This window comes from Nymphalis io, chromosome 13 (assembly GCF_905147045.1).
Source record: "Nymphalis io chromosome 13, ilAglIoxx1.1, whole genome shotgun sequence".
Lineage (NCBI taxonomy): Eukaryota > Metazoa > Arthropoda > Insecta > Lepidoptera > Nymphalidae > Nymphalis > Nymphalis io.
Window position 1 is genome coordinate 7,261,081 of NC_065900.1, and position 27,948 is coordinate 7,289,028.

Sequence of the window (27,948 nt, forward strand, 5' to 3'; positions counted from 1 at the left end):
TTCTAAGTACATTTGTTCTAGAGGACATATATTTTTTCTAGGAAGACAAAAGGTCATACAGTATCGCATGCGACTATTAAGACGAGGAATGGAAAACTGTATGCATTGCAGGATATCGGACGAGTCAATAAGCCCATGAATTAGCTTGTATAGAAAGATGATTTGATCATTTATTTTCCTTCGAGTGTAAAGTGAGCTTGCCCTGTAAAAACTGAGTCTGTGTATATGATTTAATTTCGTGACATTTATTATCGGTGTAATAATATAATAATAATAAAAATCTCTTTTGAACACATTCGAAACACGTCTATTTATGTGAACCTGATAGCAAGGGCTCCACACTACACTGCAATACTCCAGGATATTTCGAAGTAAGGTATTAAATAAAATAATAAAAACACTCAGTTGCCTAAATATTTTTAACTGTCTATTAATAAATCCAGATAGTTTTGACGCTTTTTTTATTATATGATCAAGACGTAACCTAAAGCTTAGTGAACTATGAAGTATAACGCCAAGATCATGTATGCTCGTTACTTCTTGGATAGTTAAATTATTATTGATGTAATATGTCACCGTATCAGAAATAATCTTGCGAATTTTTTTTATGTAAAAACATTGTGTGGGGTTGAGGTATATTTGATTTAAGCGGCACCAATCACAAATATAGTTTATATCCGTTTGCAATATTAGCTTATCTAAATCATTATTTGTTACGCGATAAATTTTCAAGTCATCAGCATAAAATTTGAAATTTGATTTTATATTAATACATAAATCATTTACGAAGATTAAAAAAAGTAAAGGGCCTAAATGTGATCATTGAGGGACTTCTGGAGCTACCTAAATTTCCGCGGACTTAAATCCACAAATATTAACATATTGTGGACGTTTTTGTAGATAAGACTCCAGATAAGAACCCATCTCAATAAAGAACCATGAATTCCCATATGTTCAATTTTTTTCAATAATTAGCTGTGGTTCACAACATCAAACGTTTTTCTGAAATCAGTGTATATTGAATGAATCTTTTTTTTCTTATCTAAGGCATCTGCAATTACCGATACATAAGACACTAAATTTGATGCTGTTGATCTATCAGCTAAAAAGCCATGCTGATCACAATTTATATATTTACGTGTATGGCCTAGTATTTCCCTAAGCATAATTGACTCGAGTATCTTACATCGATGGTAATAGAAAAATAGTTTTAGCATTGTACCCCCACAATACGTCACTTAAACTTTGGAATGCTTTGCCTGAGTCCGTATTTCCCGATAGGTACAATGTTGGTATCTTCAAATCCAGAGTAAACAGGTTTCTTATAGGCAAGCGTGCTACATATTAGCCCGTGTCGATGCTTAACATCAGGCAAGTCAACGGTCAAACGCTGGCCTATTAATAGTAAAAAAAAAAAAACTTAAGTTAAAATCCCCCAGCAACATAATAAATGACTTTTCGTTTACTCTCGTTACTACCCGCGATAAGTTATATAAAAAAGTGTCAACATAATTCCAATTCGGAAGGTCCAAGGCAGGTAGGCAACACATATATGTATACTGCTGCCCCCTCATAATTTCAAACTAGTCCATAGGTCCTCACACGCCGACTGCCAAACATACTTTCGAGTAATTTCAAATTTCTTAGAGACAGCAATCATTACGCCGCCCCCATCTTTTTTGTGAGAAGAAAATGAGGAGGAATATCTGTCTCGCCTAAATATGCTATATCTCTGATCTATTATTATTATTATTACCTCTAATATATACTGACATACTGATACTGTATCGTTTAGCCACGTTTCGATCAAAATTATCATAACATAATCGTTAGCCAATACGGATAAAAGAAAATTTTCAACCTTCGTTCTTAAGCCTCTCACATTTTGGTAAATAATACTTAAATTGAATTTTATAAAGAATTAAAACATAAATACGCATGCTTTACATTGATTAAATTAAAGGTTTATAGATTTTTCAAAAATCTTTTATCCCTAACTATTTTAGCCTCCGACTTAATATTTTTGCGCACGAAGATATTCCCATTGCGTATCCAAACAAACTCATAATTCTTCTCTTTTGTGACTATCCTGGTAGCTGCATGCAATTGTTTATTCACAGGCGAAAGATGTTCCATCACATAAATGGGCCGATTGACTGCAAATCCAAGGTGTGTTGAATTGAGCTTATTATCTTTATTCTTAAGGTTGTATAATTTGGCAGCTGCTAGAAAATTGTCACGAACTCTTGGGCTAATCATTTTTATATAGTTCTAATATAAATTAATAATGTTCGAGCCGCTCGAACGCAGTCAACGAACGACATTGTGAATTGCTCATCAGGTTTGAGTAATGTACTGCCTACATATTCAAACACCTTTGCAATATTTTCACGGCCGAAGCGTAGAGCTAGCTCTAAAATAAAACAGTTGAGAATCTCGTCCGGCGGTCGGCACGCGTGAGCCGCCAACGTTACGCGTATGTTACGTGTGTAGTTATCGCATCTGGATCTTGATAATCGGGTGTATATGTGCGTCACATTTTAAGATGTTCATTTTTATGTCTAAATGATGAATACTTAAAATGGAAATAATAATGTTTACTTACTGTACTTACTTATTTAGATATTACATTTGTTTTAATGCTAACTATATATTAAATCGTTAACATTAAAAATTGTTGTGCTTTTTTAAATATATATATATTTTATAATATAATTTGAAAGGCACCGTCAACCGTACTATACAGTTGCACAAAAGAATTTGAACGAATTTCGACTACACGCAATACAAGTTATTATAAAAATATGATTTTTAATAAAAATTTATAGCTGCTTGAACAGTCCGTGCTGCTGGCAATTACACCTGTATGAGCGAGCTAACGAGTTTGTTGGTGTTAATTATTGCTATCTGTTCTGTAGAACGAGTTTAATATACCTATTTTGAACATACATGCGGTTCTTCGGCAAATTAGCTTCTAAGGATAATGTTTACATGTAACATTTTGCACTGAAAGTATTAGCCCACGTATCGATGTCTTACTTTGTAGTCTTAATTCAGTCGCGCCGAAATATCGCTCGCAACAGACAGCGTTTAGTGTAATTGCGATTAAAAGTGAACGTTATAGTGATCAACTACATTTCGATTGTGTTCAAATGCAAGTCATTGTAATGAAGTTATTTGATTGAAATATATTTAATAAGCACTGGAATAAGTACTAAAAATTGCTTATCATAGATATTATAACTTTTTCTAAATATTTACAAATAAATATTACGACCTCTAGATTGCGTTACAATTTTGTATAAGTTTATATAAGAGAAAAAACAATATATTTCAACAGTAACTCGAATGCAATAAATAGAAATAGTGTTATATTTAGCAAGAAAATGAATGAAAATTATAGCCATTATTATACTTAACGACAATGTGCTGCTGCTTTTATATTCGAATGCTCCTGAGTAAAAAGTAAGAAGTTTCATAATAATTCTTGATGTGTAGTTAAGTAGATATGGACAATTCTCTAGTTGCGAAAGCGTTATCCCCAAGGACTAAATCGCGTTTAAGTGAAATCGTATTGTTGCTATTGTTTGAAATGCGTTCTAGCTCCTATGACGCGGAGCGATTAACATAGAATCATTATTTGCTCCTAATTAGGAATGTTACCGACCTTGAGCCTCGTTGAATATAACTGAAGAATGTACCCAATATATATAAATAAAGTATAAGTATATATAAAATAAATATAACAAAATTAAGTACAATTAAAATATTTTGGTACAAATATTGTGTATTGTGTGAATATATAGAACGTAGAAAAATATTGAAATTACAATATGAGTGATGTTTTATTCTATATGAAGAGTTTAATAAATATACTCATCTAATACTATATAAGTCTTTACAAGCGTTAAAAAAATACATTTATGACAAAGGTTGCGGTAAGAGAAACAAGCATAACTATATAAAGTATTAGAAGGAAGACTTGTGCTATTTCCGTATTATGAAGGGAAGTATAGTACAGTCTTTTATTCCGACACTCAATGACGTGACGTCATAATATTGATCCTATGCTCTAGTGTCAATTCATTACGGTGCGCACGCACCTTACTTTACCGATATTTCTTGAACCCTGGTTGCAATAAAATTATAAAAAATACCACAGAGCAATTTTAATGAAGATTTAATTGTAAATTTCTTTAATATTTTCTTTATAAGATTACCAAATAAAAAGTGGAATTACCAATTTATAAAATACTGGTAACACCAACGAAAATATATACATTTTTGTATATGACTCACTGTTACTGATTGCTCCGTGAAGAAAATTAAAGCGCATGCGCGAAAAACATGGCGCTTAACTACGACCTCACTGCAGGGTACACCAGGCACGGACTGACTTTAAAAAACATAAAGAATATTTATTTTGGAATATTGGTGATTTTTTTTTTTATTGAAAAATAATTACAAATAACGTCTAAATTTCATACATTGCGCTTTTATTTTTTAAATAGTTTTAATACATATTGATTTATGTAATAGTGATTTGAGTGTATTTTTTATACGAAACATCTTTTTATGAATCGCGCTTAACTATTAATAAGTACGTAACGTCCCTATTAACTGCAGGTCTTACTTAACCTTCTCAATGAGGTCAGATTTTTAATACGGTCCTGTGTTGTATTAGCATTCGGCAACGTTCGTTGATTTTCGTACATTTCCGTGGTCCGCCTTCCAACCCTCGTAGAGAGATGCCTCTACGGGAACTCAAAAAAATCTTTACAATGTTTTACATATTACATGCAAAATGAAACAAAATCTATGTTTCAACGTAACTAAAATATAATAGAAAGTTAAGTTTATGTGTTAATCTTTCTTTAAATGGTTTTTGTTCAGTGCCTGTGAAAGTTAATTGTTGTGCTAACAGTTCGTGTGCTTCGAGTAGAGTACTTTAAACCAAGGTAATAAAAATAAAACTTAATTATATCCATTTCATTAATCAATATAATATTGATATGTCTCAGCAACCTCTCTGTGATATGTTATATTTTTTTATTTAAATAAATATAATAGGGATCATTTAATGTTGGTAAAATTATTCGAAATACTCGTATAAGAATGTTACGAGTGTATCTAGAAATGAAAAGTTAAGCGTCTGTAGTGACGTGAGTTACTCCTTGTTCCAGAGAGTACGCCATGAAAAACGTCGAGGACGACGATGAATGAAAAAGATATAAATAGGATGCTGGGTGAGTAGTTTATTGTAATACTCTAATTAATATTTAACTTTTAATATATGTAAACTTTTTCGAATTTTATTATGGTTATAACCGCGATCATACTTCGTAACCGCTGACCAACTGAGTTAGGCAAAATACAAAAAGGTATGATCGCGGTAACCCCGAAGAAAATACCTATTTAAATTCATATAATTTAATCAGACCGAATATGGGATTTACTGAATAAGAACATATAAGAATGTATGATTGTAATGTAGCATAAATGGCGTTGATTACAATAAGACTAGCTAAAAATATATATTGTGCACTAAAAATGGAAATCTATTTAAAAAAAAAAAAAGTTTATTTATGAACTTCAAATTCAAAATTAATTTTTAAATGGTTATGAATTATAGTCGAACTCCTTACTGTAATAGTTTGTATTTGAATCATGATCATTATTAAGATTTTTAATTTTAATGCAAGAGAGATGTACTCTATTTCTCGAACTAGTAATATTATACTTGATATTAAAAATTGATATAAATATAAAAGCAAACTGACTGTTGGGCAGTGTCCTTCTCTCCCCTTTACGAAATGGCGATTTTTGTTTTTAAATATAAATATTTAAAATATTTTTATAAGACTGTCATGCGTTCGTCGTGTTTTAAAATATGATGAGAAGAGAAGAGGCCTACCTTGCCTTAGTTACACAAAATTTAAGACAACACTCTTTCACTTTAATTGCCTACTATTGCGTCATTTTATTTTTGCGGTAAAACATTGACACGTACCTTTATGAGAGACAAAAAAAAGTAATAATCTAATAGCCAAAATACAACTATTTGTATTTTCTTTACTTCGACTATTAGAATGTATGTTTTTGTTAGATATGTTTAGCGACACTAAATAAAACTGCGAAATGTGTGATCTCTTCAAGCATCCAGCTAAAGCTAGAGATATATTTTTTTAAACTAATTAGAACTTACTATACAACAACCACTAATATAATTGCATCTTCATGTCAGAAATATAGAGTAATAATAATAATAATGTCCTCCAGACCGATTTCGGCCACGGCGGCCAATCTCAAGAGAGATTAGCCAACTACGCAGGATATATTATAGTGCACAAGTATGTGCGCAAACACAGGTGCACTCTTTATTCCCTAACTCTCATAATCCGATGAGACGGCAGTCCGACACGACCGGAAAGAGTTCAGGCGCAGGACCAACGGCTTTACGTGCTTTCCGAGGCACGGGAGTGTACACACTTCCAACTTCCAGACTCCGGGCTGCTACTGAGAATTTTCTGACAGAAAAACCCAATAACTTTTTATTGGCCCGATCTGGGAATTGAACCCAGGACCACCAGGTCTGCGGCCTTATATCAAGCCACTAGACCAACGAGGCAGTCAAATATAGAGTAAAGTTTTTAATAGAAGTTAATTTATGAGCTACATACATATAAGTCTGAGATTCGACATTTTAGGCTAATATTTGACTGTTATCTAATATAATTTATTTTAACGTAGCTACAATATAAATTAAGATTTAATAATAAAAATTTAAATGATTTAATTAGCTTTATAATGTTAATGAAAAAATAATATTTAAGTACATACCTAACATATGCTAAGTGATAAAAAACTAGGACAGTTGTAAGTTATCAATATTCCTTCGCGAATTACTTTCATATATAATAAATCTTCATTAAAATGGTAAATGCAACTCTATTCCGGACGTCACGATGTCATTTTCAAGACTTGAGCTTGAGCGTGAACAAAATGTAATGAGTCCATGGTTTCACCGTATAATCGTTGTAACATTATAATTTCAATGGTAATTATAAGTTATACCGTTTTATTTTAATTATGAGGAAAAGTTTGTAATGATAAATAATGTACAATAACACTGTGTATTTTTTCATTAAATTGTTTCACTATGTTTTTTGTTAATATAATTATATCTATTCATTTTTCGTAAATAAAAAATAAACTTATAATTTTTTTATATAACAAGTACGAGTAAATTTTTAACAACAAAATATTTTTTGAGCAATGCTTCGAGTACCCTAGATATGAGGTCTACGCACTCTTAACACTTCGTTAGAAACGGCACGTACCACCTGGCTATACTGATTACCGCTACGTCAAATACTTTATCCTTAACTGTTGCATTGCCATGCCATAACACAACTGCCCTTCAAAGGTATCACCGGTTACAAATAGTGTTCCGTTTCAATTACCAACCATTCGCATATGATCTACCAGACTATGAATAACTGACGTTAGTGACCCGTAGTGTAAATCGATATCTAGAATAAACATCAACCTTGATTTACCAAGTGCACAAATGTTAGATAATAGTGACAATTGCGTTTCTTATTCAAACATTTATTATCTCCAATCGAAAATGTTCAACCGCGTGTGGTACCGTATAATATTTTTAGACTTATTAAGAAATCACTTCAAGGCTCCCAGAGCGTGAAATAATGTTATAAAAGATGATCCGGCGCAGTCATAGAATTCACTTTAAACGGCTTGTAGGATCAAGTTCGTGATAACCTCCAGATAAACTCGGACTTGCATGTGGATAAACTTGGACGTTAAATAAAAGGTGTAGTGTTTGTTGTTACTAGAACATTAAAGGTGATGTGGACGATAGAAAAGGTTCTACATAAAGTATATGAGAAAATAGTGCTACGATGTAATAACCAGGATAAAATAAAAAGAACTTTATTAAAGCCAAATCTAGGTATATATAGGAAGAGAAAAAAAAGACCTTGAGTGTATGTATCTTATGTTAGATAAGGGCTCATTTTGATAGGGCGTTAGTAATCAGTGGAAATGATCGCTGTGGTATTGTGTGTTTTCGCCAAGATAATAGACTTGGCGATAAGTGCTTACTCGCGAGAATATGATGGCACTCCGGAGTTTCTCTACAGCAAACGAAAACAAAGAATGAGCAAAGGTACTGTGCATAAATGAAACATTTTTTTAAGAATATTATTATTTTTATTTCCAGGGACAAACAGACTGTTCGAACTTGACAGCGATCCACACGGTCGTTAACATTTTGTTCTTTACAATATTACACTTATCTGAATTTGTCTTCAAAAGGTTTTCATTTGTTAACGTATATTTTATATAAATACTTACAGGTTTTTAGAATAAAAAAACATACATTTCCACGAACATACTCGTAACTACCACAAACCAATAATACGTATGAACATTGATTAGGTTAGAATAATCTTATTACATAGGGATGCTTATCAAACCTCAATACTACTCTTATATACCTATATTTATGAACTACCTATTATGGTGTAGCCCAACAATTATCATTGCATCAACATATTTATTTAAAAATATTATATCAAACATAATTTGTAGGTACCGAAATTATAAGCACAATTATGAAAGCAAGCAAAACTTTAAAAAAATGGCATTTAATGACTATATATATATATATACTTACTATATAATAACATAAAAAATATAAAAATGGCAAAAAATAAATACAAATAGGTACAATGAAAGCTTAATCTTTAACGCAATTATAATGTAAGCAATTTAATTATTTACTTTATACATTGAAATTGAATATAGTTCACTCTATTATGATGATTAAAAAATATTTAAACTTCGCGCAAATAGCCTACCATTTACTCCTAAAATTAACTATCAACATCAAACTCTTGTCGCACAAATATTTTTTCGTTCTAGAGTACATAATAATTTTCAAGTAATATTTATTTGCAGTATCACTTTACAGACATATATTTAGTAATTGAATATCATAAGTTATTTAATACATATTAAATTTCACGCTAAAACGACATCTGACTACTATTGATTGAATCACAGCATGACGTGATCACCACGAATGCGATAAAGAATATCGCTTACTATAGATCAAACTAGATGGCGTTGTTGATTATTTTGACAATTTTTAACGTATGTTTCCTTCTTTTATTATTTCAACGATATATATTAAAGTTGGTACATAATTGTATGTAATTATTTTATCCGTATATATTGTAATTATGTAAATTATAACCTAAAAATTTATAATAACAGTTATTCTTATGTATCTGTAAATTAGTCAATAAAATATAACCTACATATAACATAATAGATAGTTACCTACATTACAAACATGACAAACATTTTCATGCTTAAAAGTATTTTGGTTTTAAAAATCGAATTATTATGACCTAAGCGTTCATTATTTATTTCTTTGTCAAATATTCAAAGGATCAATGTGAATAAATAATGTTTGGTATATTGTGATTACGCGATACACGTTTGTCTTGCTTTGTGAGGTCATTCACTTAGCCCCATATTATTGAGACTTGCTTGCTGAAAGTACCGCTACCTTTTCGACTGAGATAAAAATTCGCAAATATTTTAACTACTACTGTAGGTGCTTTTTATACTTATTCTTTGCCGTCTTACACGTGCCTTATGAAAATTGCGTTACATAAATGTAGTAAATAATAATAGTACATCAATATAGTGAGCACTAATAATATTAAAAAAATATTTTTCTTTATAAACAAGATAAAATTTGGTACTAAAGAAACTTATATTTTAAAAATAATTGTATAATTTACCTATACTAAATAATATATATTTACTTTGCGCAACAATAAATGAAGCACCCTTAAAGTTTAAGTTTTACCGCAAGAAATTACGACGTAGACTAGAGTGAAGTTAGTACGCATGCGTACGTCAGTTTCGCGCACTGCGCCTGCGCGTTTGACGTATTACACGGCGGTGGTGTAGTCAAGATCCGATTAACAACGTCAGTTTTATTAATTTTGTATACATAACATTTTTTTGTGCGAAATCTTGTGAATTGTATCCCTTGATTTGATTTGATTTGTCTTCTTAATGTTTAAATTCTAAATACTCTGCAAATATGCTTATCGAATTTCATTACTCATTATTCAATGTGGAAAGTCTGCTGATTTTGTAATTTTATTGTAACGTATTGAGTAGCGGTCGTTTTTTTAGTTTCAAATATTATTTTAGATTTTTACTATAATATGTGAACAAAACTTAACATTTGTCGGTCGTAGTATACTCAATTAATCCCGTTCTATTTATATCCTATTCCCGTCATTCCCTGACACGTGTATCTAACTTCATAGTATTACGTCCCGCTCACTCGCCGCACGTTCATTCAAGCGATCATCAGACACCCAATATTGAAAAGGGAATTTCGGGATAGTTCGCTAGGCAGCTAGCAGCTGTCAAATCAAGCGGTACAACGCAGTTTACGCACGTTTTACCCTTACTATTATTATTTATAAACATTATTTTGCTATTTCAGTGTCTTTACTTGTGTTTGTCTCGTGCAAAAACAATGTGGAAAGTGGTTGTTAAGTAAATTTCTTAGTAACTTGTATCCTTTTTGACTTAAAAATCAATAAAGGCGCAAAATGTGAGGTGTTTTACCTTCGGTGCCAAGTGAATTGTGATGAAGGAAGCTGATAAAAGATAGTGCGTTATTTTTAATCGAACATTCATAAAGGATACATTGGGAAAAGAAAATGCGGATCAAGACTTACACAGATTTTCGCCCCAATGGTAAATATGTTTTATTTTATATAAATAAAATATATAAATTTTAAATTATTTGTGTTATTGTAGGTAGATTTTATGTTTTTAATTATTTTGTTAATCGTTTAACAATGACGTGATTCGTGAGTCAGTAATCTGCAAATTTTATCGCATTTTTATTGTAGCTGGCATTCACAATAAGGAATTTATCTATAACGAGAAAATGATTTCAATTATTACTAATTTTTTTACAAAATATTTAATATCGAATACTAATATTTAAGTTTAATATATATAATGTCAATCCAATATTAGCTACGCACAATTTAAAACCTTATTGCGTAGTATATAGCGACGTAAATAAAATAAATATGTACGTACACACATAAATTAATTATTAGTCTTTCAATACATTTTCAAAGACCTTCTGACTTTTAACCGTATGTTAAGCATCGAAAAATATATTCAATCGATGTATTTATAAAACACTTCAAAATCATGTTTTTATTTCAACAATGTTAAGTTTGTAGGATTTTCTTTGTATACACGTTTAAAAAAAAAGAAAAACAAATAGAAGTAACCTATACATATTGTGTATATAGATTTGAACACTACCTAAATGCGGTTTAAATTTTAAATGATTTAAATTGTAGATTGCGATGACTTGTCCTGTCTGAGTTGGTCTCTCATTGGCGTAATTGAGGCTGTCGAGGTCGGGCGCGGTTTGATCACGATCATGAATGCAATAAAACTTAAATAATAATAAGCAGAAGTATGCGGCGGACTGGTTAGGGTCGCATCATTTTATTAACGGACTTCAAAAAGTTTTATGTTCTACGCTTATGCTTTTTTTCTATGGTCACCAATTACTCTAAAAAAGTTTTTAAATCGTATTCTTTATAGTACAATTAAGATGACTTAAACTTCATCTAATGAAGTAGACCTTTTGGGTGCTCTTATATGTATCTTTATAATACATACACCGTCTTTCAGAAAATCGGAAAAGGCCATTTTTTCACTGTTGCAACAACCGACGACAATTATTTAAGACAAGTTATGTTTTATTTTAATCAAATTTGGTTCAGTAGTTTCTTATATAGCTTACAATTCAGCTCGCTTACTGAAATTCTCCCTAACCGGATAATTTTATTTCATGTATAGATAACGTTCGTATTATTGACAAAAAAAATTAACGTTTTATCACTTTACACTATTTGCACTTGTAGTATCGAATATAATACACGATGTTTAATAGAGAAAAGACGTGAGTTGTACTTTATAATTCCATAACTTGTTTATGTTTGACTGTAATTGTTCTAATTAAAATGTATAAGGATATTTTTAGTGCGCCTGCAGTAAGACGTATTACCGACATATCATTAGTCTCTTAAATAACAAATTTCAATGCAGTTTGCTGTTTTTACTGTTTTAACTCTCAAAAAAACTCTCCAACAAAAAATATTTCGACAATAATCTATTTTAAGTTGTTATCAAAATTCTGCACTTTAATTATATTACTGGTAAAACTGATTTCATAGCCCACAATGCTTAATCAAGTTTATTCCTATCAGTACTGATAATAATAATAATAATGTTAAAAAAAACTAAATCGACTTGAGAAACAACAACAAGTGCACTAAAAATTGAAGCAACTTAATTAAATTATTACTATTTATACGTTTTATGTGTATTACAAAACAATTTGAAGTTTGTGTCAAATATAATTATTTGAATTATATTATCTTATTCTTTTGAAATATGCTGTGTATTTTTTCAATAAAATTACGCAAATAGTGATTTTTAAGATAAGACTTTTTTGGACAGGCTTTATCTTTGTAGTAGGCGAGATAGGCACAACCTTTAGCAGGATAATAATATTATAACCACACCATTCATATTATAACCAAATATCATATTATTAATTTATTAAATCAAAAAATCTTGTTATCATAATATGATTTATAAGGGCAACCCTTCTACTATGAGTCATCGCACTCACAAACAGGACGTGGACATTAATGCGTTTAACAGTTATGGGACTTATTTCGGAGACTTCGATTTAAACAAAGACTAAATTGTTCATGTTTAATTTTTATAGGTACCTACAGTATTAATTAAACTATTGAACGTAAGTACTTGGTGATAGAGCCTTGTACAAGCTCGTCTGTGTAGGTACCACCTACATAAGCCAGTAAGTAGCAGAGTAAGCCAGTGCTACCTCAGGCACAAGGGACATTACATCTTGGTTTTTAAAGTTGGCTCATTGGAGATGTAAGGAATTGTTAATATTTGGTGATACCAGGTGGCTCACTTTCCAGTCTGCTTACCTAATACAATAAAAAAACATATTTTCTCTTAAGAAAGACTGCATAAATAATAAAAAAAATATATAAAATAATATCACTACGATATAAAGCGCTAACGCGTTGTTTGTTCCGCCAATGATATTGCTACGGATAATGTATTGATTCGGTCAACAGTAAAGTAGATCGGAAGTGAGATCCAGGTAGAAGTGAAGTGAACATTGATATCGTGTGGGCTTCGTAGTTTCTCGGCGGTCATTGTTAAGCTAACGAGGTACTTTGTTAGAACTTATGGCGTTCTATTGTTATTCTCGATACAATGCCTAACACTAATCACGGCGATCTTCGGTGCCATTATAATAGCATGATTTTAATATGTAACATGTATGTTCGTACATAATCAACATCTGTCTAATTAAAAATCATGTAACGAAACCGGTTATGGTAAAATATTTGGTTCGGTTTGAATATTTCAAAGATATGCTTGGATTTATACATAAAAATTTATACTATTATATATTTTTATAATAAACTTTCTCTATTTTACTTGGGTCATTTTTAGTAAACATGTACAAAAGTGACTTATAATATCTTATTAGACTAAATAGTTGTAAGTTCCCGTAAATAAAAAGTATCGTGTATTAAAAGAAACTGTTCTTAGACATTCGAATCCTTTACGCATAATGATAGTTGAGTCACGTTCCGCCCGCGTGCAAGACTACCCTTGAAGGCCTGCACCCTCGTCTGGAATAGGGGTTCCGCAATCAATCGATTCCACCCTCGCCTTTATCTACGTAAATATTGACCCGCGCTTACAGACTTGAATAGTAGAATGTGTATTATTTTATATTGAACCTTTTAATCCGATTTATGTAATACGACGTGTCTATGTTTTGATAAATCTAAAAAGTTAAAACTATGTATATTTTTAAATTAAATTTCAAATATATACTTATTTGTAAAATTAAAGGTTCTACACTTTATTATTATATCTAAGAGGTATTGTTCAAACGACTTAATAAAATAAACGCTGAAACGATTAAATATTTTGTTTAATGCCAAATAACAATGCCTATTTAATGTATATTATATATATATATATATGTATATATATATATATATATATATATATATACATAATTTTTTTAGTTTATATATATATATATATATATATATATATAAACAAAAAAAAATTGGCTAAAGAAACTGCACTATCATTTATTGAGTAATTTTAACGATCAACAAAAAGCAAACACGACGTTAAATCATAGTATCGTGACTCAAGAATAGATACTTGAATTTTTTTTTTTGAGCTAGCTGCTTATATAATTCAGCCGGTTCATGACATTAAACTATTATATCATACTAAAAGCAAATTCCCTTTGAATAGCTAAATTTCATTAAAATATTCACTCCAAATTCAGTTCCGGTTTTATAAAAACCGTTTTCTAGCACATGTGAATATTGAGTAATTCCGCGATAAAACATATTAATATTATAAAGATGTATGTTTTGGGTGTTTTTTCCGAATTTGAGAAAAAACTTTAATCCGATTGGTGTGAAACTTTCACAAGCTTATAGGAAATTGTTTCAGGACGAACATAGGCTATATATATACATATTATGTTTATGTGGTGGATAAGTGGAGGAAGAGAAAACTGTCGGACTGCTTTCCAAGCTGGACGCTTCTACTACTATGGTACTACTATGGTAGATTGAGAAATATATATAAGATTTCTAAATCTTCAAAATATCAAAAAAGCCTCAACAAATAACTATGTTTTAAAGAAAACTTCCAGAACGTTATCGTTTATATACTTATAAGAAATGGAAAAAATATAAGCCCTAAAATAAGTTTTAATATTAATTCTTATCAAAATAAACAATATATTAATTTTAAATGTTTTCTCGATTATTTAAAATTACTGTTTAGTATATTATAATATATGTGTGCGAAGTCAGCTCAGGTAAGTATAGTATGTAGGTTTTATATATATTATAAAAACACTTAAACTGTTTCGCCTTGCTTTATATTATGATAACAGTCCTTTCAGAATAACGAAATAAAGAAAACAACATTTAATACTACAAATTAGGTGTTATTAATATATTTTCTTTCTTTAAAATAACATCAAGGAATCTTGTTGCTATGAGACAAAAATTATCTAATGGTAAAGGTAATTATGACTACACGTATAAGAAAAGTATGTAAATACATAAGTACATTACTAAGTGTTATGAATTATTGTATATGATAATAAGTAAGGTTTAATAATATGTAATGTTAATAACAAAACTGTCCTTATCCAAAAGCAAAAAGGCAAGGGTCAAGAGAAGGCAAACGTGAAACGGTACAGGTTCCAAAAAAGGTAACTCCAGCTACGTTGATGCTGGCAAGGTGTTTCGGGACCAGGTGATATAAGCCTTCGCATCTGCCTCATTGTAAACTTATAAACGTACAATGAAAACAAATAAAGTAAATTAAAGGTATTTCATACATCTCTTAACGAGGCAAAGAATTGTTTAATGTGTAATAAGAAACAAAGTATTCACATAGGAGCAAATAATAGGTATAAGTAAGTAAGTATATTTATGGTGGTAGGGCTTTGTCCAAGCTCGTCTGGGTAGATACCACCCACTCATCAGATATTCTACCGCAAAACAGCAATATTTGATATTGTTGTGTTCCGGTTTGAAGGGTGAGTGAGCCAGTGTAATTACAGGCACAAGGGACATTAAATCTTAGTTCCCAAGGTTGGTGGCGCATTGGCTATGTAAGCGATGGTTGACATTTCTTACAATGTAAATGTCTAAGGGCGTTTGGTGACCACTTACCATCAGGTGGCCCATATGCTCGTCCGCCTTCCTATTCTATATAAAAAAAGTACATTCTAATTAGTCCAAACTCAAAGAAATGACTAGTAACAAATCAAACATTGTTCTCCTCCGGGCTCCAGATCTGCTGGTCGTCAACAAATAATTGTACTATCATCTGAATTACATACACAAACCGATTACACAATTAGAAGTAGGTTAAAATTGACTTCCTAGAATTATTTACGCAATACGCATTTCGGCGTTGATTGTAGTGTTATTGTAGAATACAATAATATATAAGTATATTATTTAAGCTGTGTAAGCGGACCTCGTCGAAAACGTGCCTATAAAATTGTATTAAATAAATGCGCCACTTGAATGTTTTCATTTAATTGATTTATTAAATAATAATATTATGAGAAGTGAAGCTAAGCCGTAACCAAAATAATTTAAAAGGAATTTTAAGCTCTAAAATGAATCTCTTACATAAAAGAGCGCCCATTCGATTTGGAATTCAACATATGAATAAAAAATCCTTTAAAAGCAAAACAAAAAATATCGATACGAACCTACCTTATACATTCCTTTGTAAATTTTATTTTTGAACGTTCGAGCTGGAATTTGAAATTGTAGTATGGTTTTATATAAAAACAATATGCATACAGAATAATGTTGTAGATGAATAGAAATTGGTTTGCATTTCATCGAATTACATATTATATATGTATAATGGCATTGCTTTTTCTAATTTAATGTTTCCTTTTATATAAGTGCTTATTTCAAATGAATCACTATTACAAGGAAAAATGTCTCGGTATCTCGCTTGGGGTTTGCACCCCATAAATAAATCTTGAAGCGCTAATAAATGTTTCCCTCACAAAGATACTTTCTCCTTATTTTGAAAGTAAAGATATTTTATATTTATACTTAGCAATGTATGTGTTGGCAGCAGAAAACACCCATCTAATACTTTATAATTAATTTAATTTCAAATAAAATATATATAAGTTATTGAAGTTAGCTTTACTATCATGTACAAGATAAAATGAAATATTAAGGCATCATCGATTTGGAACGTATATTTTAGCAATAGAGCCGACAATGACAAGAAACTCATTATAAGCAATCTTTTTTTTTTTAATTTCATATAAAATTTAATAGTTTTTCTTTACGTTACAATATTTTGATATGTAATGTACATAAATTATATTTGAACATACTTGATTTTAAAATGATATTTTTTTCACATTTTTAATTATGTTATAAATATGCACATAAAACTCGTTTTGGCTTTCTTCCTGGAATCCAAGGTTGGGGTGAACTAGAGCGGTCCCTCGCGTACTCCCACTGTCTGAATCGATACCATTCTATGACTCACAAGAAAATGAAAACAAATCATACAACTATAAAAATAAAGTTTATTTTGCTCTGAGCGTCTACATATAAAGTTTTTGTAGCAATTATTTTTTGCAGATTCTGATAAGCTTTTATGTACTTTTTTATGTACTTCCTTTTATTTCAAACTCGTGAATCCACTAAGAAGCAAAATTAAACAAGAAGTATCTAGAATATGCAATCGAAGCGTGCGTTAAATTAATCCACTTTTAAACGTAAGTATGATTGAGAATGTTGAAAGCCCTTTAGATAAGGAAGGCTGATATTACTCTGGCACGTTATTGCGGCCTGAGGCCGGGAGCGAGGGAGTTTGCGTGGCGTGACTGTTTTATTAATTTAATACTCTCACCCTAGAAACTTAGATAATAATCTTTAAAATGTCTATGCAGCCGACGTTGTAGAAAACGAAAAGATAATTAAAACGATACACAATAAATTGATTGATGAGTAAGAATTCGCTGAAGTATATATTTTTTTAAACAAAACACTTGCGGTATGACGTCATTTCTCTTAAATTGCTATCGAAAAGCCTACCGTCATAACTGGGTCATAACGAGCACAGCACAAGTTGATTACATGTTACGATGAGCGATGACGTTCCATTGAGAGGATAAAAATGGTTTCTTGCAGAACAATAAAATTCACTTTCGAAGCGCAATGGAATTTACTTACATGAATAAGGAATAAGAGTTTCCTTTCGGCACACGATTAAATCGTGCAGTTGTTGGCTTCGCGACGCTTGGCGCGACGCCAACTTTTCCTTGCAATTTTACTGCTCGCCGGCTCGATATACGGACATTCTGCAGGCACATTCTAGACGAGATGGCAATAACCTATCAGTTGAACAGTCAATGTTTACGGACTGCAATACTTGCTAACTTTCTCCAGCATATATGAAACGTAGGTACATCGTAAGCGCAAATTCCGTGCTATATTATTAGTCATATATCGTGAGAAATTAGTCATAGAGTTCTATGTAAAATCACTTCTGATGTCAAATTTCGTACAGAATTAAGATCATGTTATTTGTATTATTACAATTGAAATTGTATTTTAAGCAATATTTCATATATATATATAATAAATGTTGTATTATATATATATATATATATATATATATATATATATATTATGTACATATTAAAGGAAAACAACTTTAGCAAATGTATATTAGCAAAATGCATGACCCAGTTCGCTGCAATATGGCGTAATGTAGAGCAAGGTTTAATTCTTATAAAACCTATTGTCTAAGTTGTCAAATATTCGGATAATAAAATTTTATCCGATGTTACGAAACTAAGTTAAGTAGAAAGATTCATTTCTACTCTCGTTCAGGATATAATTTACGCAATTAAACTGTAAAAAACATGTATTACTATTATAAGTCTCCTTTATAAATAACAACAAAAATATTACAGAATGTAAATATGAATAAAAATAGTTTCATCTGGATAGCTCTTGTAATAAGTGTATCTAAAAATAATTCGAAAGAATTTAATTCAGATGCTCTCAAGACGTAAAACAGACTTCGTGGCATATCTGTCAGACGTGAAGTGTGAAATACTTCGCAACGACTTAAAATATATACTATATTATAAATATATACTATATATACTATATAATTATATACGTATAGGGCTTTATGTACATTCCTTCTTAATCGCGAGGATTTTACAGGTATTAAAAGCGAAATTAGTACGTCGCGCCTTGAAGCAATATAAATACAATAGGATTAAACGAAAAGAACGGGTTTTCGAGACTTAGCGTAACTTAAGACCAGGTGTTCACAAAACTTAACAAATACTGTATTATTGAAAAAATTGCGAATTTTTACATGTTTTTATTTTATTTTTTTATTGCATAGGTAGGCGGACGAGCATATAGGCCTGATGGTAAGTGGTCACCAGCGCCCATTGACATTGGCATTGTAAGAAATGTTAACCTTGGGAACTAAGATGATACGTCCCTTGTGCCTGTAATTACACTGGCTCACTCACCCTTCAAACCGGAACACAACAATACCAAGTACTGCTGTTTTGCGGTAGAATGGGTGCTACCTACACAGACGAGTTTGCACAAAGCCCTCCTCCCAGTTATACCACCAGTAGTGTATTTGCTGGTAACATTTTTTCCTATATCTAATTTGAATACGCGATGTAATCTCACTTGTAATTTGATATTCCGTATCCGTACCAATTATTTTGAAAACTATACAACGTAAACATGTTCTTATTTCAAACTTCCTCGTTTCTGTGACAAATGACTATATGTCAACCCGCCAACAATTTGGACGTCTAATACTGGCTCCTTTTTAGGGTTTCGTACATAGATAGTTACTTAACGACTTCTTTAATAAGTTTATAAATATATGTGACTTTCCTCGTCAAAAGAATTTTCACCCACACTCAATCAATTCTCTTCCAATCCTTTATATTAATAAACTACTATTAAGTAGACATCTTAATGCAAGTTTTATGCGAATTTTTCTTGTACGTAATAAAAACCAGTTTGATTGCTTCCAAACCATATCAACTGATTAGAAATTTAAAGAGTTTATATATTTACCTTTTCATATTATATGTTAATATTTTCATGATTGTTTTTAATTTAAACAGCCACATCAGTACTTTTACACTGGTTACTCTCGTACATATGAATTAATGAAATTTAAAAGATGTTTTTACTTTTGTGGTTTTACAAACTTGGCAACATTGTGAGACGACTGGCGAGTTTTTGTGAGACTTATCAGATTTTAATTTGGTATAGTTATATAAACTATACAGCTATATTATAACCTATTCAACATACAGCATAAATCACTACCATCTTGAAAAAATATCCGCTCCTAAACAAATGAAACTTTCGCTTATCTGTGTGTTATGCTTCTCTTGTTGTTGATTCCTACTCAAAAACATTAACTAAACAACACCTTTTAAAATTATGAATTAGTTTGTATTCGTTGGACATTATTAATAGTTATAAATTGCTCTTATTATTTGTCTCAATTCTCAACATCTGCAAAAATGAAGTGACTTTAATGACTATTACATACATAATTAATATTATTGTTGCCCAAATAATGATACATTAATTAAAAGTATTATATGAGTTATAAAAATACGTACATAAGTACGTAATATTGTTACGTATTTCAATTCAACATTTCGAATGATTGTGGGATAGGTACATCATAGGTACATGGTACATTCTGTGGTACCGTTAATCTTATAATGAGTAACTTTATTCTGCCAATTTATTATGACACTTAAACAAATGTCAGATTTATAATGAATTGTGTGATTTTTACAAAAGACCTTTCATTAGTTATTACGTTTCATACTTCTGTTTTATGCGGTAGTGACCGCAGATCATGTCACCGCATTTGATTGGCTTAACTACCTAGAATCATTGAAATATCAATTGCAACATTGTTTCTGTTATTAAGATTAGAACATAATGCGATTGTCGCAATTTTATTGCACATTAGTTTTCCGCCCACCGCACCTGATCGATACTTATTGTGCCAAGAGTGGTCTTGCCAAGGTGTACACCGCGGGGGCGCCAACATTGACTCTGCCTTTATTTTTAAATCTTATAATATCGAGTGTAACTTTCAGCCCACAATGGATTGCGGCAACAGAATTCGTTATCTTTGCTTACGTTGAATCAAGGTGTCATCATTATTTTTTCGTTGCTTACGACCATTTGGCAAGTTTGCAAAACAAAAAAATAATAACATATTATGAGGATTTCAGACATTGCGCTTTATCAAAAGAATAAAGTAATAAAAAAATATTTTTATATATCTATCAAAGGGTAATTTTTTTATTATAAGAAGTACCTAGTAATTAGTATTTTAAATATATAAGAGACAATCACGTCATTACGTCTGCTTTGCCTATACAAAAATGATTCCTTGACTGGGACATTTACACATTTGAATTAATAAAAACATATTGTGTTTTTTAGTAGAGAAGTGTCAAATATTTTCCTAAAACACTACAAGTTATAATTATAGTAAAATAGATGAAAATATATGACTTTGTTTGTTTAAAAAAAATAGGTAAATAGACCTAAATTTTCGTGTGTGCAAAATACTCAATAGATACTCTTTTATTAAAGAAAACTTGTTGATATGAATGATGAAGTGGTTTGTAATCAAAGATCGCGGGCTGTGGCAAGCAGCACAGCTTTTATGTGCTTCATTTATCAATAAAATAAAATATGCATCTGTTGGCTAAAGCTCTGACATACGTTTGAAAATCACGCCCAGATCAGCATGGTGGAATAAGCCCGAATCCTTCTCCGAAAGAAGATGCCTTTGACCAGCAGTAAATTAATTACGAAATTTTACTTTACTTAAGGTGATTATAGAACCCACAATGTGTGTGCCGATCTATAATTCTACGTACTTGGTAAAACAGTGACCTAGTTTAAAACGAACGACAAACAATGACATTGTTTACTGTAACGAGATTACATTATTATCAACCTTTTAAATTAGGTCAATATATATGTAGGATAATCATAAAAACTGATTATCCTTATTTAAAAATAATGTCTCAATTTCACTGTAACCTTGTTAAAGTATATTTTTATGGTATCGCATAACTTGATACTGATTTTTGTACAAAAGTTTATTAAGAAATAAAAATTCAATGGTTTCATCTTATAAGACCTGGTCCAATATATAATTAATGGTCAAAGGTTTAATCTTTATAGTTCAGAAAAGATAGACTATTGCGAAACAAAAATATCTAATAATAAATTTTCAATTGAAGTATGTTTGGCCAACTACATGTAAATCCAAGTTTACGCCTCGGGATTCAGCATGTATTTATTCTTTATTTTCCTACCAAAATGGTCTTATAATCTTACGATGCAACGTTTATGAGACATTTGCAAAATTGCAAATAAAATCTGCTTAGCGACCTCACTTTTGTTGCAGTTTCTTAAGTATATTGACCATAAATTTGTAAAAATCACGACCTTATATAAAAACATAAAATTTTAAAATAGCAATGACAAATATTTAACAGGAAAAATCTTTTTCAATGTCTTTTATGTATACGTGACAATAGTAAGTGGAGACGTACTCCACTTTCATAGAAATTCACTTTGCTTATTTATTATATATATTATATATTAGTTTTATATAAGAAAATGGGAAAATTATTCATTATACTATACATTCCATATAATATGTAAAGTGAAATATCATAATAAAATTATCTGTAAGGTGTAATTTATTTTAAGTAATTAAAAACCAAACAAAAAAAATAAAATTAATTCTATAAATACATTTTTTTTGTATTGAGTCGTTTTATTCACGACTAAACCGTGAGCAGGTTATACATATAAATGTATATATAACAAAGCCGGACTGAACTTTAATTCTACCGATTGCGGAAGTTAACTTTAAGAAACCTACCTACAATTTTTATTTTCCCAAAGTCTTACTGAATTAATAATGAAATGGTGGATGCGTCAAAAAGTATAATTGTTAACGTTCACAGTCCATGACGAAAAAGCGGTTTATTTCGCGTCGTGGGAATAACGCCATTTTGCTCATTTAATGTGTATTGCATCTCTGGTCACAATACAATGAGGCTGTAATCTGACGATTTTATCTTCTACACACCGATGCTTTTAATTCGAAGTCGTTTAGTTTGAGCTGTTGTTTTTTTAAACATTGATTCAAGGTAAATCGAACGTAACAATACAGTTTAAAAGAGTTTTTACCTATTGAATAAAATCTACTATTTTAATAAGTGTACAGACTATAGATAAAATAAAAATATCGTAACAATAAAAGGAATACCCTGAAAATAGGTTTCATAAGTTTTTCATTAGGTTTTTTGTTATCCAATCCAGATAAACAATTTTAGACTTTTTAGAATTGAGTATAATAACAATTGTAGCATACTGTTATACAACAGTATGCTACAATTGGTCAAGTACCAACATATCGAGTATAGACACATAATATTACAAAATAAACTTCAAAGCGAGAAATGACCGTTGTTTTGTAATATTTACACAGACATAAGTTAATTCACATCACAAAAAGTATCATTTGCATTAAAGCCTTAAATAAATATTAAAAATAGTTACTGTATAAATCGTGACCGCGTGGAACGGTGGCAAGAATGCTAGCTGTATTTCCTCTTTGAATCGCAATTCCGATTCTCTAAGCGAAAAATGAACCAGCCCGCCCTCCTGTCACCAGTAAAGGCAATAAGATGGGGTGTAATATTTTTGATGAAACTTTTTGCACCATTACTCCAAGTTCCAAGCGTTTCAACTGCAAACGGAACAAAAAAATATTTTGGAATAAAAGACGAATATTTGTAGTGTTTGTTCGCTTCAGCTTTTTCCGCGGCATCACAAAATAAATATGAAAAATATTAATTGAAAAATCATTATTTTACATTTCAAAACTTGAGTTTTGTGAACTTCGGGTTTTTGAAATCTTTATAAAAACAAATAAATATTTTTTTAATAAGATTGTACAAAAACATGCAATAAGTAAATTATTATTTTTTGTATATACATAATAATTTTATTTAAAAATCATATACCTCTCACTATGCTTTAAAGCAAATAAAGGCAAAATGTAAGTTAGAAGTTACTAAAACACAACAATACGTAATAAAATGATACTAAAACTATCAAAATGCTTCATACGAATTTTTCACTCGCTTTGTGATGTACATATTGTCTTCTCCCTCAGTTTTACATGTACTCGATCTACTCATTCATTCGGACGTCACACGACGGACCTTCATTAAATAAAAGAGTAGTCAGTCGAAGTACGATAGTATTAAAGTTAACAGTAGTCTGTACATGTGCGGAACACTATATTAACATTTTTGATACTTATCTAAGAGTTTTGCTGCCTGGCTTTATAATATTTAATGTTAATTACCTCGCGTTTACAAACATTTTTTTTATATATCTTTCACAAATTTATATATATTCTGGTATATTATTTAATATATTAAATGTACAATGTAATTAGTGCTTATATCATCTTGTTCTAGAATACATATAAAGCTTTGATTTTGTAAATTTGCATGTTAATAATTATATTTCCATTTTGATTTGACATAATATATTTTTTTATCCGATAAAATCAAAAATAATGACTCGATAAAGATCTTCGGTAATTTCAGTTTCTATTTAACTTTTATACCAATAAAATTCGATCACTGGTTTTGTTGCAATACGTAAAACTAGTTTCAGACAAGTTTTTCGAATAATTTTAAAACTATATGAAGTAATAATATTTTCATATAATATATTATTTATATTCACAATTACTATTGAGCATTAGCCTATTCCAATCGCAGGAGACCTTGAATAACCTAAAGTATTAATTATGGATTCGTTGCATGTCGGCGAAGTCGTTATCGGAAGTTTTAAAGAGGATCTAATTAATCAAGTGGAATAGTGTTGTATTATAAATAAAGATATAAAATAAACTGTTTGTTGTGCACAATATTAGCAAATCGCATGAAACATGTAAATCTAAGGTTTATTTATCTCTACTCCTTCGATTCGATCGAATAAGGTATAGCTATAACTTGGTGAGGTCTATAAATATTATTTCAAGCAGCCAAGTGTTGTATATATTCTAACATGGCTATAAATGGAAAGCTGAATCATCGTAAATGAGATCAGAATATCTCATTGACATAGGGAACAGCAATCATTATATCAAAATAGATTGTAAGCTTTTATGTTATCAATAGCCATTTTCTAAACAAAACAATGTACGTCTATTTTATTGTTATTATTTTTAGTCTTATGAATTCCTATTTTTTTGTTCCGTTATGTTTAATATGTTTGTAAAATTAGTTGAAGTTAGTTAAAAATATGATATGGCGTGTAATATATGACAACGTCCATTCTAATATAGTGGACAGAATACCGAAAATATATATGAAGATCTTTTAAACATTGAAAAGTACTTGCTATTAATAGTAGCAAGTACTTCTCAATGCAATTAATATACATATATCTTCATTCAAGTAGACTCCTTCAAGCACATTTAAATCGTCTTTTTTCAAGATAAATTGAATTTAAAGTTTAACTACAATTTATCGAAAAGCACTGACCTAAAATTTTGTAGTAAAGATACTCTTTTTCTATAAAATGAAATGTATTAATTATGAAAAAACATTAAAGTCACATACGAGGTGTGTAGCAAGGTTGAAATAAGTTTAAATAAATATTTTTACCTGATCATATCGTGGTTTTAGGCATTATTAAATCTCTGACTTAACTTCGAAATACCTTACTATAAACAGAAATAATCTTTTGACACTAATTTGACATTGCGTGCAGCGTGCAACTGTTGACACGATACGATTCCAACGTAGGTTACTTGTTTCTGCCAACTTTTGCAACCTACATATTACTATATTTTATGATTATCTATTAATACAAATGTAATAAATACTACAAGGTTGTTTTACTTTTTTTAATAATAAATTAAATATAATTTTTGTTAATATAATAAAACTTATTGAGCGTTATTTAAATTAATTAAATATTTAAATAGACAATTTGTTTCAGAGCACTTTTTTACAGTATTTAAAAACAATACATAAACCAAATTAGACCAAGAACATCATATTAACGTAATCATTTTAAGCCATGCATTATTTAATAAATGTCTAAATTTGGTATATATATACTATAATTTATCAAACGCAAAAACATATCAACACGACAAATTGTGGTAAAGAAGTTAATGAATTTCTCAATGAGTAGATATTAAGCAAACATTAGTGCCTGCAGCGAAAATGTGTTGAAAATAATAATGGCTATTGCATACTGGTGGGCGGTCGTTAGGACAGGATAGCTTTTAATATAATATAGGCGCAAATTGTAGGTTATACGCCTTTCTTTATCAATAACCATCTGGTTTTAGCTCTACGTCAAGAATAGCGCGGATATTAGATGTATAATAGCAGGACGCGCTAAGCAGATATACGAAGAAGTCAATTTCATATAATATCTTTACAAGCTAATTTAAAAAAAAACAACCATAACGTTACGTATAGTTACTTGGTGGTAATGCTTTGTGTAAACCAGTCTGGGTAGGTACCCTACCACCCATCATATCTACCTCCAAACAGTAATACGTAGTATTGTTGGAAGGGATTGCGCCACTGTAACTACAGGCACAAGGGACAAAACATCTTAGTTCCCGAGGTTGGTGGCGCATTAGCGATGTAAGAAATGTTTTGTATTATGTACACTGCTAATGGGCGATTGTGACCATTTACCAGACGTTCGCGTACCAATTTATATATAGATCATTTGGAATTAAATTTGATTTTGATTTTTTTTTCTCCGTTAATTTTATCTCAGTCTTTAAATAAGTTAGAAAGCAAAAAAAACCTACGCCATTTAACTTTATACATATTGCAGTTTAAGCATATTAAAAACCCACTGGCCATGACAGCACGGATGTTTGCATGTGTGTGTATGCTGGCTATCAAAGCGAAATCTGCTAGGTCGCTGTCGGATCGAATAAAACATTCGTCAAGTTGATACGACCCACGTTTTGAAATTCGTTTGAGAGCAAAGGTATACAAAGTGAATTCCAGGATCTATTTAAAAGTTATATTGAGTTTAGTACGAAATATATGCCCATGTGTATTGATAACCTTTATAATAAGCCTTTGAAGTGATTCTGTTGTGCATGTGTCCTATGTGTTTTGTTTTCATAAATATTATATTAAACAATTTTATGTTACTTTAATTTGTAACGATCTCATATTAAAACGACATTGATTATTATGAAAGCTTTATATTACTTGGCGAAAATACAAATAAAGAATAAAATTTTCATGCAGGAGAAATAATAATTTAATTATATTTAATTAGCACACTTATGTAAATTGATGAAAAGTAGTTACTTAGTTGTTTGCCGGTTCTTCTCTAAAGAATCTACATTCGGACCGGTGGTGACTTTTCATTTAATTTAATACTATTACAAGAGCTTCAAAAATGATTTTAAAGTGTTTTCTAATATGTTTTCAATACATTGTATTATTTAGTTGTCAACCCTATATGGAATATATATTTGCCAGATGCTATTGTGTTTGGTTCAAATCTAATTAATTAATTTTACTAACAATTCAATTAAACGATGACTCCTTAATTTAATACACTGTCACCACCCATCACATTATCGTACCACATATGGTCAATGCACCCTTAACTAATCTAAATTCTCTCTACACGTCATAGTATTAATTCATTTCATTTAATTAAATAGGGGAGATATATTAAACATGTTTACTTCAACTAAACTAAAATATACTGTTAAATTATACTCGTGTATAATATGACTACTTGGCCACTTGCCTATACCTTCGGAATAACATTTCAAGTGCCAAGGTTTAAAGTCGTTGTTATTAATAATAGTTGTATAATAGCCTTGTTGTCATGTTTGCCTTTTTTAATTGCTATTACTAATAATTAAACGTATAATCGTTTCTTAAAAATATATTAAGAGTAGGAGAGAGAGCGTGGTGACGAGTTTCTTGTGTGAAACGGACGATAGCTCATATAATACGTATTTGGTAAAGCAGGCTGGTCTGCGTCTAAGATGTGTCAATAAAAACAT

At 30.4% G+C, this 27,948-nt stretch overlaps 1 protein-coding gene across 7 annotated transcripts in view; it reads left to right on the plus strand.

Moving 5' to 3' along the window:
• Window positions 1-4,814: 4,814 nt before the first annotated feature.
• Window positions 4,815-27,948, plus strand: part of LOC126772776 (uncharacterized) — a 64,109-nt gene continuing 40,975 nt past the window's right edge. For 2 of the 7 annotated variants that reach the window (XM_050493341.1, XM_050493345.1), the window contains exon 1: window positions 7,622-8,188. In XM_050493341.1, the coding sequence (XP_050349298.1) occupies window positions 8,065-8,188 (124 nt within the window). In that variant the 5' untranslated portion in view covers window positions 7,622-8,064. Of the gene's footprint in view, window positions 4,959-5,183; window positions 5,247-7,621; window positions 8,189-9,967; window positions 10,028-10,558; window positions 10,816-27,948 lie in introns of those variants that run through there. The other 5 variants (XM_050493343.1, XM_050493342.1, XM_050493344.1 and 2 more) reach the window with 5 other exon arrangements.